The 17772-nt window shown below is 43.6% G+C and overlaps 1 protein-coding gene across 1 annotated transcript; it reads right to left on the bottom strand.

Moving 5' to 3' along the window:
- Positions 1-8671: 8671 nt before the first annotated feature.
- LOC311245162 (C2 calcium-dependent domain-containing protein 4C-like) lies at positions 8672-10015 on the bottom strand (the record flags this gene model as incomplete). Its single annotated transcript, XM_084334962.1, has 1 exon — positions 8672-10015. One exon carries the CDS (start codon positions 10013-10015, stop codon positions 8672-8674), a length of 1344 nt encoding a protein of 447 aa, XP_084191088.1.
- Positions 10016-17772: the final 7757 nt, after the last annotated feature.

Here is a 17772-nt window from a genome sequence, read left to right as displayed (position 1 = left end):
ATGGTGGCACTCGTGCCTAAGGTTGCTGACCCCTGCTTTACAGCTTTGGGTAGGGCGTTCCACATCGATGTGGCATAATTGCGAACCGTGTTTAGTCCCTTGTTTGAGCCGAATCTGGGTTTAACATGATTTGTGGAGCTCCCTCTGGTGTTGTGATCGTGGTATTCACTGACCTTTGGGAAGTATTTTGACATGTACATGGGTACCTTAGTCGTATAGTGTATCTTGTAGACCAGGCCCATTGCAAGTTGCTGTACTCTGTCGTCTACTCTAAGCCATCCTAGGTTGTCAAAGTGGGCAGGGGTGAGGTGGGTTCTAGGAGTAAGGTCAAGCAGTAGTCTGACCAGTTTGTTTTGAGATCTGCCAGGTTATGACATTTATGCTTCTACCTAAAACCAGGTTATGTGAGTAGCTGGGATTGGTTCAGGTTCTGATATTGCTGTACAGGCCAAGATTTCACTGATCGCTTTAGTACTTAGACACATAGCACTATGTTGTATCCTCTCACCTGGCTCCAATGCAATGGGGCACATTTTCACATGATGTTGCTGTCAATGACGCATTATACAAAATGGTCATCAGTAGTGGCCACAGAAATAAACCCATATTCCATAATGGGACTTGAGTATACTGAATATTTGACCATACCAAATATCTCATATAAAAGGCCTTCTAGTAGGCCAGTTGACTAACTCACATAATTAGCATCATATAGCCACAATACTAACTAACAATGCTTTACTTTTTCTCTTTCCTTGGCATGTCTCCCAGGGGGCCCGGAATCACTACTTACTGGTCTGTTTAGTCCTATCTCATTCCTCATCTCTCCTGCTCCATCCCTCATCTGCTGACTGTGGTCATCCTGTCCTGGGTGTGTTTGGTCTCCTGCTCGACTCTTCTTCAGGCTCTGTGATCCTGCACCTTTTTAGGGTGGAGGATATCGGCAGCCATTGGACGTGGTTGGCTGCCTGAATTTAGCTTAAGTCTATTGCTCTTTTTGCCCAACAAAGTAACTGCAATTTTTTTGAGGACCAGCACCATGAAAGGACAAGACAATCTGAATGTGTGCACATGACCTCACCATGCTCACTGAGAACACCTGCACAATGAGGATTACAGTTGATCACAAATGATGTGCTTGTTTATGTGTTGTGCTTGTAGTAGTAGTGTTAGCTTGTGTGCTATTTGATTGTTATTATTTACACTGTTTCTAAACAACTCCTAACTGATCAGAAAAAGATACTGGAATATGTTGTTTCTTTACACATATGTTGGATTATGTAATTGGTTTGTCTTTTTTATTGGTTTGTCATGACAAACCAATTACATAATCCAACATATGTGTAAAGAAACAACATATTCCAGTTAACGGTATATTTTTTTAATGATTCGTTACGGCGAAATCAATACTTCCATTTGTATAAATTGCATTAAGCGGACCTTAGTATTGCTGCCTGGCTGAGGGGCTTGTTGCGGCTCATGTGCATGCGCACGCTCGGCCAATCAGAGCAACGCGGAAGGGCTTGTTGCTTACCGAAAGTATTCACGCGGTTGGGGCTCCTTTTGCACAAATTACTGCATCAATACAGCTAAATATATACTTTTCCATGATATTCTAATTTATTGAGCTGCACCTGTACATCACTGTGCTCAGGAGGCAAAACGATGTCTAACATGCCTGCCATGTATCACAAACAGTACTGTATTTGCAAATCTGGTATGTCATAAATGTATAGATGTAGCAGTACTGTCTATCTGTATGTCATGTATCAAGTTTCAAGTTCAAGTTTCTTTAATAGTTGTCATACAGAAGTACAGAATACTTTTGCTAGACAAAAGATAAGTGAAATAAAATAGTATAGCATGTAAAAAAAAATAGAAGTAAAAATAGAAGTCACGTACGTAGACACAGTGTAAGGGCCATATGAGTGTTTTAATTATGTCGGTAGCTTCTCCGATATATATATATATATATTTTGTAATTGTGTTTAGTTTAAGGCACAATTAGGCGCCGGTGTGTAGAGGCCAAGGCCAACTTGTTGGATTTGTATTGCTAGAATATTAGAATTAATTTTGTCTAGAATAGTGTCTTATTTATGTTTGAACACTAGAGGGCTCACCGCCTCCATTATAGCCAGCTGGAAGTCATGAGATTACTTGAATGTAATTCAAGCATATATACCTTTAGGAGTTGAACATGAAGTAGTATTTTAACTTTGGGTGGAATAAAGTTTTAGAAACATTTGGGATGAATACACCTTTAAAGCTATTTGTGGGAATACACATACAAAAATAAAAACGAAAGAATGGAAAAACATGCAGAACTGATCGCTAATGCTGTCACGTCCCTGATGAAGATGAACAGGAGCACATGGATTGGCAAGGTATTGTATTGGAGCGGACCCACGACAGGATGAAGGATGACAGGATGGGTCAAGCGCAGATGACATTTCAATGGCAACCCCCTCAAAGGAATGCGTGTGTGCTGCCCATCTCACATGTGTTACAAATAAAGACTTCATAGTCCCATTTCATTCATTTATTCATTCAAACGATTTGGGGTTATAAGCTTTAAAAGGATTTGGGGAAGACACCATAACACAATTGGGTATTCGAACCTTTAAAACCATTTGGGTGGAATACACCTTTAAAATGATTCGGGAAGACACATTTGGGTATTAGAACCTTTAAAACCATTTGGGTGGAATACACCTTTAAAATTATTCGGGAAGACACATTTGGGTATTAGAACCTTTAAGACCATTTGGGTGGAATACACCTTTAAAATGATTCGGGAAGACACATTTGGGTATTAGAACCTTTAAAACCATTTGGGTGGAATACACCTTTAAAATGATTCGGGAAGACACATTTGGGTATTAGAACCTTTAAAACCATTTGGGTGGAATACACCTTTAAAATTATTCGGGAAGACACATTTGGGTATTAGAACCTTTAAGACCATTTGGGTGGAATACACCTTTAAAATGATTCGGGAAGACACATTTGGGTATTAGAACCTTTAAAACCATTTGGGTGGAATACACCTTTAAAATGATTCGGGAAGACACATTTTGGTATTAGAACCTTTAAAACCATTTGGGTGGAATACACCTTTAACTGTCCTGCTACTGTTGCATCACTGATGTACTGTCCTGCTAACCATTTGGGTGGAATACACCTTTAACTGTCCTGTGACTGTACACCTACTGTACTGCTACTGTACACCTACTGTACTGCTACTGTACACCTACTGTACTGCTACTGTACACACCTCCTGCACATTGTGATGGGGCTGTCCTGCTAACCATTTGGGTGGAATACACCTTTAACTGTCCTGCTACTGTTGCATCACTGTGATGTACTGTCCTGCTAACCATTTGGGTGGAATACACCTTTAACTGTCCTGCGACTGTACACCTACTGTACTGCTACTGTACACCTACTGTACTGCTACTGTACACCTACTGTACTGCTACTGTACACACCTCCTGCACATTGTGATGGGGCTGTCCTGCTAACCATTTGGGTGGAATACACCTTTAACTGTCCTGCTACAGTTGCATCACTGTGATCCACTGTACTGCTACTGTATTATAACCTTTAAAACAATTTGGGTGGAATACACCTTTAAAATCATTCGATTTGGGTTATAACCTTTAACACTATTTGGGTGGAATACACCTTTAACTGTCCTGCAGCCATTTTACCACTGTCCACTGTACTGTACTGTACAGTCCTGCTACATCACTGTCCTGCTAACCATTTGGGTGGAATACACCTTTAACTGTCCTGCTACTGTTGCATCACTGTGATCCACTGTACTGCTACTGTATTATAACCTTTAAAACAATTTGGGTGGAATACACCTTTAAAATCATTCGATTTGGGTTATAACCTTTAACACTATTTGGGTGGAATACACCTTTAACTGTCCTGCAGCCATTTTACCACTGTCCACTGTACTGTACAGTCCTGCTACATCACTGTCCTGCTAACCATTTGGGTGGAATACACCTTTAACTGTCCTGCTACTGTTGCATCACTGTGCTCCACTGTACTGCTACTGTATTATAACCTTTAAAACAATTTGGGTGGAATACACCTTTAAAATCATTCGATTTGGGTTATAACCTTTAACACTATTTGGGTGGAATACACTTTTAACTGTCCTGCAGCCATTTTACCACTGTCCACTGTACTGTACAGTCCTGCTACATCACTGTGCTGCTAACCATTTGGGTGGAATACACCTTTAACTGTCCTGCTACTGTTGCATCACTGTGATCCACTGTACTGCTACTGTATTATAACCTTTAAAACAATTTGGGTGGAATACACCTTTAAAATCATTCGATTTGGGTTATAACCTTTAACACTATTTGGGTGGAATACACCTTTAACTGTCCTGCAGCCATTTTACCACTGTCCACTGTACTGTACAGTCCTGCTACATCACTGTCCTGCTAACCATTTGGGTGGAATACACCTTTAACTGTCCTGCTACATCACTGTGATGTACTGTCCTGCTACATCACTGTAATGTACTGTCCTGCTACATCACTGTCCTGCTACATCACTGTGATGTACTGTCCTGCTACATCACTGTCCTGCTACATCACTGTCCTGCTACATCACTGTCCTGCTACATCACTGTAATGTACTGTCCTGCTACATCACTGTCCTGCTACATCACTGTGATGTACTGTCCTGCTACATCACTGTCCTGCTACATCACTGTCTTGCTACATCACTGTCCTGCTACATCACTGTGATGTACTGTCCTGCTACATCACTGTCCTGCTACATCACTGTCCTGCTACATCACTGTGATGTACTGTCCTGCTACATAACTGTCCTGCTACATCACTGTGATGTACTGTCCTGCTACATCACTGTCCTGCTACATCACTGTCCTGCTACATCACTGTGATGTACTGTCCTGCTACATCACTGTCCTGCTACATCACTGTGATGTACTGTCCTGCTACATCACTGTCCTGCTACATCACTGTCCTGCTACATCACTGTGATGTATTGTCCTGCTACATCACTGTGATGCTACATCACTGTCCTGCTACATCACTGTGATGCTACATCACTGTCCTGCTACATCACTGTCCTGCTACATCACTGTGATGTACTGTCCTGCTACATCACTGTCCTGCTACATCACTGTCCTGCTACATCACTGTCCTGCTACATCACTGTGATGTATTGTCCTGCTACATCACTGTGATGCTACATCACTGTCCTGCTACATCACTGTGATGTATTGTCCTGCTACATCACTGTGATGCTACATCACTGTCCTGCTACATCACTGTGATGCTACATCACTGTCCTGCTACATCACTGTCCTGCTACATCACTGTCCTGCTACATCACTGTCCTGCTACATCACTGTGATCCACTGTCCTGCTACTGTTGCATCACTGTCCTGCACAGTACAGGACACAAAATGATTTAACTGCCTCTCCATTTTCCTCCGATTTTCTCCCATCCCAATGTTAGTCGTATGCCAATTCCCAGTCCCTTCCTGGTCGCTGCGCACTTACCCCCCACAGTCAGATCATCTGGGAGAGTGGAGGCTACCACGTGCTTCCTCCGACACACGTCCAGCCAATCACCGCTTCTTTTCACCTGGCAGCGCGGATTCTCATTGAGAGGGCGTAGCGTGTGGGAGGACCACACTATCCCCCTCACGTCCAATCCGCGCTTAGCAGGCGCCCCGACCGAACTGTAGGAGTCGCTGTTTACAACGACCCGGACCCACCCCGCCAGCTTCTCCCACCCTCTGATACAGCCAATTGTATCAGTGCAGACGGCCAGCCAAGCTGGTGACAACCCCGGAGCTGTGAGCTGGATTCGAACAGGCAAATCCAGCTCAGCTCCGGGGCTGGTGACGAACGCAATCTCCGCTCGGCCACCTAACCGCCCTTGTTTTATGATCTTCTATCTTTATAGAAGAGCAGGATGTGGATAATATTTTGGATAATATTGTCCGCCTAATAATGTGGTTGAATACATACATATCTATATTTACATGTCGCAAGATATGGATAGCCAATAACCCAGTTTCTATGTTGACACTAGGTACTGTAGCGTCTGTGTTTATTTTTTTCAGTGGAAAACTAGTAGAGCCGCACACTATACAAACACCATTTCTACAGCTTTATCATAGATTATCCCTTAACCCTTTCACTACCACACTACCCAGGGGTTAACCCCTTCACTGCGACAATACAGAAGGTTAACCCTTTCACTGCCACACGACAAAGGGTTAACCCTTTCACAACCACACTACAGAAGGTTAACCTTTCACTACCACACTACATGAAAGGTTAACCTTCTGTAGTGTGGTAGTGAAAGGGTTAATCCTCTGTGGATGTTTGTCAGGTCATAATGTAATTCATTCATACCTAGAGTAGGCCCTGCCTAGTGCTGCAGTGCAGCCAGTGGTCACTGAGGAGTCATTCACTTCCTCCTCTTTCACTTTCTCTGCTGGTCTGGTAGAGGGATTCGAACCGGCGACCCTCCGGGCAGAGGTTCCGCTTCTAGGCTACCGCTGTGCTGTCACTGTGTCACTTCTCCTTTTAATGAAGATATAGATCACACACGTCACACGCACACCAATGGAAATTCTTCAGAGCCCTATATCAGAGGATGACCTCGCTGGTAATTCCCATTCATTACGAGGCATCTCACAGCTGAGTCAACACTGGACACAAAAGTGTCCCATGTCCCACATTATCAGCCTCCTAGCAGAGCCTGAAACAGAGTGAGTCCCATATGAATTGTTAGGAAAATGTAGGTTGTTGTGAGCGTGGGACATGCGTCAGGACCGTGTCGCTCCCGGGGGGAATAACCCATGTATAAAAGAGGCACGTTAACGCTGTCATCAGAAACAATAGACAGGGGATTGCAGGAGTGTGTGGTCAGGCTTTAATCTGAAATTCAAATTGAAAGGATCGTGAGGTATATTTGTCCACAGGCTTTGCTCTGAGACACAATGTAAACCGTCGAAATGAGGTGAATTATTCACATTTCATTTCAACAGTTGGTTCCGATCAAGCAATGCGATCTCAGGCTGAGAGTTATATGTTATGACATCATGGCTAGGTGTTGCTTAGCAAAGCAGAGCCAGAGCTGAATGAGCTATTCATCTTAACGTATTAGCTCAGTGTTTTATTCACAATGTGAAACCTATATATACAAACAGTTGTATGAAAGCAGCCTGTGACAACAGCTGTGATGTTACAGTATTTACTATAACACACACTCCCTCTTGTGTCGTGTCGCTTTGATTAAAGCGCGTCATTGAGCTGTTGAACCAGCACACGGCAGGGCATGGCTATAAGAACTACCATGGCAATACAAATCAATATCAAATCTAGAATGCTTTATAACTCATGGCATTATGCCGTGCTGTGTAATACTGTCGTTCTAACCAGTGGCTGTCAGGCCTCTATTCTGGTGTATTTTCGAACCCTGAGAAACCTATTAATCTTTAACTAGGAGCTATAGTGGCAGCGGATGCTTTTAAGCCTGCTCTTTATTGCTGAAAACAGGCTATGCTTGCTTGACGTCTGCATTAAGAGCTTCCGCACCCGTCAGTTGGGTAAACATCTACATATATCAGAGAAATATTGTGCTTAATCCTAAAGCAATAAAGTCTGTTTTGCTCTGGGTTGAAAACACATGCCAATTGTTTCTGTCCTTGAACACAGGTACAGAGGATGTTGAACACTAGGCTCCAGTACAAATAATAGTAGGATACAATATGGAACAGTATGGGAAAAAACTATATTTGCCATTATGTCTGCGCCTCATGAGATTCTGTTTAGAGTAGAGCTGTGGGGCACGACTGTATGTTTTCCAGTCTCATTTGAGATCAAAGGTCAAAGGACTATGGAAAATTACCACATTGGCATGGTTGGGCCTCTCTGAGTTATCAAAAATGGGAAAAGATGAATCTACGTTTTAACCTGGCCCCTCGACGCAGTAACGTAAAGGTACCGCCTACAATAATTCTGTTGTATGGAAAATTACGATAACTGACACACTGTTGAGCTTACTGAAAGTGTTAGGAGTCAGAGGCCCCAAGGTGTCATTGCTTCAAAGTGAGACTTTGATTGAACTTCTTTTGTTTTTACTGTTTCCATGCTAGGTCTAATTGAAATACGGCATTGCTCTAAGGGGGAAAACTCCCCTCCCGGTGCCTGGTTCACCAGTTATATTTTTAATCAGTCTAAAGGTCAGTAGGAAACAAAAAACTTAGGAGAAATAGGAGAAGTGTTCACATCCAACCCTAATGACCAGAGAGCCCTGGGAGAGTGGACACTCCAGGTCATAATTAATGATCAGTCACAGAGCTGTCACAGTACTGGATGTCTAAATGAGGGTGAATAGACTGTATGAGCGCCCGGTGTCGCCATACGGCCGCCTTTAACTCGTGCTGAGGTGAGCGTTGGGCTGAGCCTCAAGTGATGCATTCAGAATTTCTTTTATTTGTCACATTTTCTGTAAAACTTTCTGATGTAGTGATGTACAAAACACGAGGGAGCAGTGATGTTTTCAGTTGTTTATTCCATATAAAATCTGGTTTTACAGTATAAAAATATAAAAGATAAATATTTTTGACATAGAAATGAATAAATAGGAAAGTGCTTTACAATGTTACAATGCTAGAGAGTGGCAAATCGCAGTCACCCAGGATATAGTCTCTTTTCATGGTGGACATTTTGTTCACCACTTTGAAGCGTAGGGACCGTCGGCTGAGGTCATCCGATGAGATACCATCGAAGAAGAAGTCCTCGTTGAAGATGGGGTTGCGGCTCTTCCTGATGACTGTGCTGCGTTGCTTCTGGAACTTTCCAGGAACCAGTGACAGGCTGACGCTACAGTTGATGCTCTTAGAGTCCACGGAGCGAGCGTAGAGCCCCTCTGCGCTGATGAGCCGAACACGCAGCCTTTGGTTGTCAGGACAGTACTCTGCTGCCAGGCGGAGGCTGCCATCTTTCCCGATGGGCACCATGTTCTCTTTGATAACCCTCTCCCTATGCAGAGTCACGTCCACGGGGAAGATGACGGGGGGCGCCAGGCCGAAGCTGCTGCACAGCCCCTCTGACGCCCTCCTCATGACACTGGGACTGTTGTCTGTGGAGCTGCCCTCGTCTGTGGACAGGGAGTTGTTCCGGAACGCCATGGCCCTCCTCATGTCCGTGGCCAGTAGGCGTTCGTGGCTCTGTAAGAGGGAAGACTCGACGGGACACCTGGTCAGCCGCGGCGAACTGAAGGGAGAGGACTCAGCAGAGGAGGTGGTGTCGCTGTCCAGCGTGCACTGCCTGCTCAACGCGTAGCCCCTCGGGGAGAGTCTGCAGGTCAGAGAGTTCAGGCTGAAGGAGGAGGGCGAGCTGGAGGGCGAAATAGAGGATGAGATGGAGGACGGGATTCTTGAGCATGTGTTGGATCTGCTCCTGGGCAGCAATAGGGGAATGGAGCCAGGTTCAGTGTGGAAGAGAGACTCCTTCCTCCTCGTGTGAGGGCTTTCTAGTAAAGTGCAAAAGCCGTAGCAGGTCTGCGTTTTGGCCATGTGGGGCAAGGAGAGGGCCGCCTGGCTCTGGGGGTCTGCATTGGTGGTGTCCTCATCGCTGCAGTAATTGTCATAGGGGCTCTCATCCACATGCTCCACCTGGATGATGTGCGGGCTGAGGAGCACGTCCCGTGGGGCCTCTCTGCGGGGGCTTCCCCTCTCGCAGGGAGACACCCTGATGATGGGGGGAGCTCGGCCGTGCTCGGCACCCTTGGCCTCCTGCAGGGATTGGATCTTCGGAGGGATGCAGAACTCCGGGATGGTGTCCGGGGTGATGACGTTGGGACAGAGGGACATCCTCTTGGGCTTGTCCGCTTTGTCCCCAAACACGAGGTCACCGATCCTGAAGCTGTACTCTGCCGAGGGGAGGGGCAGGTTGGTCCTCTCCACCGACACCCGGATCTTCTCAACCACCCACATGGTCTCCTTGTGAAGTCTGGAAACTGAACGTGAAAATGGAAGGATTTGTTAGATACTGTCCCGACATACAGTATGTTCTATACTAGAGAAAAAGAAACGTACAAAAATAGGTTTGTATTTGTAAAAGACAATATCAAACATGTAAGTAATTGTTGTAGAAAGATATGCTTACCCTGTGAGAATTGAGATAAAACAGGTAAATCCAAGGGAGTGTCCCTGGCTGGACAATCGGATAGGTCGGGCTAAGTGGTTAGGGTCTTGCGAGAGTTCGCTGTGGCTCTCTTGACAGCAGACTCTATAGGCTCTCTCTTCTCAAGATCAGCTCATCTGTGGGCGCGTGAGAGGAGCAGGCAGTTTAAATAAGGATGTGTGTGGCAGGGTGGAGAGACCAATGACTCTATAACACACGCCACACGCCACAGCCCCCACCCCCCCCCCCCCCCCCTTCATTCTTATCCAACAGGATCCTCCCTCTTCTCTCAGCCACCTGTTCCCATGGAGATACTCAAACCATGGCGCAGCACAATGCCCTTGCACCGGTCAGCTGTAAGGCTCAGCGAGATAAGCGCACTACAACCGTGTTTACTGTGGCAAAAATGAACCCTTTTCTTTTTTTCCCTTCTTTTTTTCCGGTTTATGCAGATGAGATGGTGAGAGTGACCTTCGTCATGGAATATAACTAGGTGAAATGATAAGATTATAATTTCCAGTTGATTTTAGAACACGTGGCCTGCCATTGACCTTTAGTGGTGAACTTACTGAGAATGTGGGTCATTACATTAGAAAGGTTACTCTGAAAACATTGGCTGTTGACGTATAATAGTACATTTGATATACCCTTATCAGTACTAGCTAATTCAGTCAACTTAGGTCAATTGTCAAATAAATTCAGTAGATTTTTAATAATTACTGCATGATATGTGTCTTCCACAACCACGCCTTATGATTTTAACAAAGTATTCATTTTATTGCCACAGCAAAAGCATCACTGTGAAAATAAGTGTATTATAAAGATATTGTTTGCCTTGTAAATACTCTACATTATAAGTCTTTAGCATTTTAAGAGAAATGTTTACTTTAAGTGTTTATTTTAAATCTATATTTAAATGTATCACCCATCTAGAACTACACTGTTGAAGGATAAACTCTTATTCAGAGTGGACAGAAATAGTCCTTGAAAGAACTCAAAGGTGCACTGTGCAATTTCCGGTAAATAGTCAACCAAATTAAATAACTTTTGAGGCACTGTGAACAAAAATGTTTTTGAATGAATGAATATTTTTTGAATATTTTGCCTTTGTAAACAAGAGTGAAACAGCAACTCCTCATGTAGCTTTCTAACCTCAAACAATCTTCCAGGGACCCACCTCTCCTCTAACAGTTGGTTTATTCAGTCATACTTATTCAAACATACTGTACCTTAAAGGTTTTTCCCCCACTCTCCCAAAACGACATATTGCACCTGTAATTATAAAAATGTCATATCTGTAACTGTTTGGGGAACAGGGAACTTGTGTACAACCACTGTACACAATACTTTTTTTTACCAAACATTATGCCAGTGCCACCCTCTTGTGGTGGGGAGAAAAAACAGCTTTACAGTGAAAGGCAAAAATATTCTGCTCAAGATAATACAGTATGTGTGGTACAATAGGTTCTAATCAGACCATCCAACATTCGGTGGGTATTTAACCTCCAAAACACAAACATCTGTTTGTTGTTTTTGTTGTTGTCCCCCTAGAATGGATGGTTTCCAGTCACTCTAGATGTTCAAAGACACCATCAATAACACCCCAGGACAGGGATTAAGTACCTTCAGCACTTCTATCCTTTCGGCTGCACTTGTATGAAAAGAACACAGCTCGCCACAGGCCAAGGTTCAAGTGGTGTAACTCGGTTGCCCCGAGTAACCCCACCATGACACAAAGAGCGATGCCTTCACCAATAGTAATACCAGGTAAAGAGAGGAGGGGGAGGGGGGACGGTTCCCAGAAATGTTTCCCAGAATGTCGAAATCATGTGGTTGATTGAAAGTGGGACCTCTCGTATGATTCAGACAAGTGAAAATGACAGGATAGCAAAGCAGTGAATAGTGAAGATGAGAAAATGGTCACGTTTCATCTTTATCTTTGAGAGCGCCTCTATAATTAAAAATATAAAACATTTTCTTCAGGGTTGTCCCAACTGATCCTGAAACCTTCTCAAAACCATCCACAAAAATGTATCTGACCCCTTTATAATAAACTGTGATGAGGTCAAACTAATTAAATATAATTCATATTCAATGCTATGCTTTCAGAGACTGTGTGTGGGTGCATTGGAAATTGCTATTCTCAAGATAACACGTCTTGCTGGCATTTCTTCTGAGTGCCAATTTCAAGCTTAAAGTATCAGCCAATTGCTTAGTACCAATCCACTTCATTATGGTTCATAACTTAACAATTATTCAACGATTGACACTGAATAATTTTTCTTCCATTACAAAAAACAAATGATTGATTGCTTCACTTTATTGATTGATTGCTGACATGTAACTATTGTTATGGGATTTGATTATTGAGGAAATCTCCAATACTGATAGGTGATAGCCACTATAGTAGGCTATTCAAGGTCATTCAACTATTATCTGATACCGGTCCGGCATTGGTACCAGAGCACTGGACCTATGTGCCCGTCTGGTCAAACTGTTTCAGACAGCCAGTCAGTATTTTAATTTGAATATTGCTGATTGGTTAAAGGAACATGAATGAATGAATGAATGAATGAATGAAAACTTTATTTAACAGATTGCAGAATGGGTACAATACAGTACGGCTCAATACATACAATTGTTAAGGGGATGGAGACCTGAGAAAGACGTTTGTCTTGTTTCCATCAGGGTCCCCCATTTTCAATTCATATAGACATTTATGACATACACAACATACATGACATTTATGGCATAGGGACATTTAGGTATTTAGTACTGATACATTTGTGACATAAGCGGTATTCAAATATACAGTACTGTTACCCCTAGATCCTGACAGAGTATATACATATGATGGGGAGGGGACTGTACATTAGGAGGGGGTGGGTGGGTGGGTGGGAGAAAAATATACATACGGCGGGGAGGGAATATATACATGCGGTGGGGAGGAGACTGTCTATTAGGAGGTGGTGGGGGTTTTGGGCATTTACGGTGGCCAGTTTCGAATTGCAGCCTCCCGTAGGTGCTCTTTAAGAGCGGTTTTGAATGTGGGCAGGGATTCACATTCCTTTACAGCTTTGGGTAGGGCGTTCCACATTGTTGTGGCATAATTGCGAAACGTGTTTAGTCCCTTGTTTGAGCCGAATCTGGGTTTAACATGATTTGTTGAGCTTCCTCTGGTGTAGTGGTTGTGGTATTCACTGACCTTTGGGAAGTATTTTGACATGTACATGGGCACCCCGGTCGTATAGTGTATCTTGTAGACCAGGCCCATTGCAAGTTGCTGTACTCTGTCGTCTACTCTAAGCCATCCTAGGTTGTCAAAGTGGGCAGGGGTGAGGTGGGTTCTGGGGTTCAGGTCAAGTAGTAGTCTGACCAGTTTGTTTTGTGATGTTTGTAATTTTGTTTTAAGCGCCTTTGAGGTGCTTTGGTACCATGAGGTGCACGCATAGTCATAGTACCCTTGAATGAGTGCTCCTGCCAGAGTCTTCAGGGTATTCTTGTTTACCAGAGAGGAGATCCGGTACAAGAATCTAGTTCGTTGGTTGACTTTTTTTATTACATTGGATGCCATTTTGTCACAGGAAAGATTTGCCTCTAGGATGGAACCCAGGTAGGTAATTTCGTCTTTCCTTGTGACAATATTGTCACCCACTGTAACTGAGAAGCCGTCGGTCATGCTGAGTTTGTTATTTGAACCGAAGAGAATGGACTCTGTTTTGCCCATGTGTAATGATAGTTTGTTATCAGCGAGCCATATGCAGATTTTGCCTAGTTCCGTGCTGAGGGTTTTTTCAACCTGCAACTTGTTCTTGTCAGAGACCAGCAGGGCTGAGTCGTCCGCAAACAGGAACAAGTTGCAGTCACAGGCTGACGACATGTCATTTGCATAAATTAGGAAGAGTAGCGGTCCTAGTATGCTTCCTTGTGGAACACCACAGCTCACTGTGAGGGGGGGGGGATAGAGTACCGTTTACCTCTACCATCTGTTCTCTCCCCTCCAGGTAGGATTGCATCCAGCTCACTGATAAGCTATCAAAACCAATTGCTTTTAGCTTGTCCATTAGAATGGAGTGATTGACAGTGTCGAAGGCCTTTTGTAGGTCCAGCATGACCATGCCGCAGTATTTGCCCGCGTCCACCTCTTGTTTGATGTGGTCGTTCAAATAGAGGAGGCATGTGTCAGTGGAGTGGGACGTTCTGAAGCCAGATTGGAATTCGTATATTAGATTTTTTTCCGCCAGGTACTTTTCGACCTGTTCGTAGACTATTTTCTCCATGACTTTCGAGATGGAGGTAAGAATAGAAACAGGGCAGTAGTTGCCTGGGTCTAATTTGCTGCCCTTTTTGTGCAGAGGGGTCACTCTCGCAATTTTGAAGTCCTTGGGGACGTGCCCCTGTTTTATAGAGAGGTTTATTATGTGTGTGATGACTGGGGTGATGGCGGCTGCTGCGTCTCTGAGGAATTTGGAGGGGATGTTGTCATGGCCAGTGGCCTTGTTAGGTTGGAGGGCGCTACATTTTTTGAGTACCTCATCGGTTGTTACCATTTCAAGTTTGAAGTCGTCTTTGTGGACCCCTAGGTTTTTGTAGTATGCTACTATGTGTTCTACCCCATAATGCCCTGAGTGGGAGGGTAGTTTGTTTACCAGTGTTGTGGCTATGTTTGTGAAAAAGATGTTTAAGTAATTGGCTACATCCAGCTTGTCTGTGATGAGCGCGTTGTCCGTCTTTATGTTTATGTTTGAGAATCTGGTTTTAAGTTTTTTACTGCAGCCTAGTTGATTATTGAGTAATTTCCAAAGTTCGCGGGGTTTGTTTTTGTTTTCCTCAGTTTTGTCGTTGATGAAATTTCTTTTTGCGGTTCTGATCATGGTGTTTACGTCATTTCTTAGTCTGTTTCTTTGAATTTTTAGTTCAACCACGTGGGCTTGGAGTTCACTGTTTGAGCTTTTGGAAAGCTTTGTCTGACTTTTATGAAGTTCATGCCTGAAGTTTTAACGGTTTCTGGTGTCATTAGCTGGAAGATGTTAGTCTGTTGTTATAGGAACATGCCAACATTATTGGAAATGAGCTTACTGTCTTCTCCAGAGTTAGACAATTTCCTCTCTATGCGTTCAGTAGAAAGCTATCCAGCTGCAAGCTACTGTAGCCTAGCTTAGCACAAATGAATGGAATCGGATACGGACCACTAGCCTAGCTTAAAACTCCGGGAGAGGTGTTTTTGGCCAACAGCTAAGCTAGCTGGTCCGTATACGCTTCCATTTGTTTGTGCTAAGCTAGGCTATCTTGCAGCTGGATAGTTTTCTACTGAATTCACAGCGAGGAATTTGGTATCTATCTTCTTGTCTGACTCTGGAGAAGATGGTAAGTGCATTTCCCATAATGTTGGTGTGTTCCTTTAACAACAGACTAACATCTTCCAGCTAATGAAACCACAAACTAATTAAAATTTCAGTTCAAAGATCTATTGTTTTCTATAATCCAATATGTGCAGTACTGTATGTAGCAGTGGAATGAAAAGCCTGCAAGTACAAGATGTATTGTTAGCTGGTTAGAGTTGAAAGTAATGTGAAATTTAGCTGTCAGGAAACTGGCTCAGCACTTAGTGGGGTTAGCAAGGGGGAGAGCGTCAATCAAGCAAACTATTTTCAATGTTCATAGAGTCCAGGGAGACATGCTCACTAATCCTCTCGCCATTTGCCAGCGGTATACAGGCAGGCACAAAACCAATTGTAATAATCATAAAGATTATACCGGTGTATAAATCAGAATTATAATACCATATTGACTCTAAATTATTTAGATATATTGCCAGTGCATTGGAACTTAAAAAAGATAAATCACTCTGTTTGCCAAGCTTCTCCCTCCTTCTCTTAACCCTTTCACTACCACACTACAGACGGTTAACCATCTGTAGTGTGGTAGTGAAAGGGTTAACCTTCGGTAGTGTGGTAGTGGAAGGGTTAAGTGTGTGAGGAGGTTGACTGGCTGTTTACATTCACACCCACTAGAGGGAAGTATACAGTCGAGAGAATCAGCACAGCCACAGAGGGAGCTTGGATGATACAGCTGCACATTTGAAAGGTTTTCATTCCAAAATGCTATACATCCATTTTGGAATGAAATTATTCTACGATATAAATTAGGCTATACTTAAATGTTCCGAATGGTGTCCTCTATTATCTGTTGGCTACTATCTAATAAGTAAAAGGCTCAAGACACTCAATAGCCTACTATTTGAGAGGGAGTTTTACTTTCATGCAAGCTGTCATTTTGTATGTGTCAACGTTTTTCCAAAATAATGGACGTACCTGATTGTGGAATGGAAGGTTTCGATTGGTTGACTGGCTGTTGATACTGTGTGTAATTCATCAACCAGTTCCACAGTGGGCCTACAATTTCCAACAGGATCCTTTCTTGAATAACCACCTCCTCGCTGGTCTAAACGTGTACATGATCTGTATGCACTGCACCAAGATCAATCTTTCTATTCATAATAACGTGTCGTGTATTTCCTAGCAATACGGCACAATGTCAGGAACACAGCTCCTTGTGTTGTTTGCCTACCAAGGTGGCTGTGTGGACAGTATGTTGATCGCAGAGGGGTAAACATAACATCGGTGTGTCCTTTCGGATGTTAAATGTGGATAATGTGACGTGCCTTATTAGAAGGTCAAGGGCTCAGGTGAAATTGAGTCTCCTAAGAGCCACGCCGTCACACTGGTGCTGTGGCCTGTAGGCACCACCTGGTTGACAAGTCAGTCCTACAGGAACATGGGAGCACTATGGTAACTGATCTGAGACTCTAGTCGTTCTGTCATAACAGGCTTACATTATATCACTAGGACTTGTTTGTTTCAGATGGATTGCATGCCTGTTTGGTGTGGACAGACCCCTCTGGTCATGCAATATCACCTTCCACGTGTCATGTGATCTTTGTGTCAGACTCTGGGTTGAAAGTCCGGTATTGAGGTCATTTTCCACTTGTGTTTGATTTGCGGACAGGCTTTTGGCAGGTAGGCTATGCTTCTCTGCCCGGAGCTACTGTACCTCAAACTGCACAGTTCATTGGAGCACGAGGGATAAAGCATCTTCAAAAGCAGAGAAAACTCAATCACTCACCCTTTCCTCTCTCTGAAACACACGCACGCACACACACACGCGCGCGCGCACACACACACACACTCACGCACGCACACACACGCGCGCACACACACATTCACGCACGCACGCACACACAGACACACACACACTGTTGTGATAGCCTACTGAAAAATATATATATTAATATTTGTATTATTCTTATTAATCTTATTATTATTAATAATAATACGATACAAAATGAACATTAGCGTTCTGGTGCTGAGGTCAGCAAATCAGCATCGCAATCTGTGTTTACAATCCATTTTGATAGACATCATTTATATCTGAAAACCATCTACATCTACTACACGCCCCCCCCCCCCCCCCCCCCCCCCTGCGCATAGAAATGTGATAATATATTTGTTCATCTCTCCGCTGTACGATAAACGAGGAGGGGCTTCTTGCTTGATACTGTGGGAGG

The sequence above is a fragment of the Notolepis coatsorum genome (genome assembly GCF_963971535.1).
Source record: "Notolepis coatsorum genome assembly, chromosome: 18".
In the NCBI taxonomy this organism is placed as follows: domain Eukaryota; kingdom Metazoa; phylum Chordata; class Actinopteri; order Aulopiformes; family Paralepididae; genus Notolepis; species Notolepis coatsorum.
This window is presented reverse-complemented; position numbering and strand designations above follow the sequence as displayed.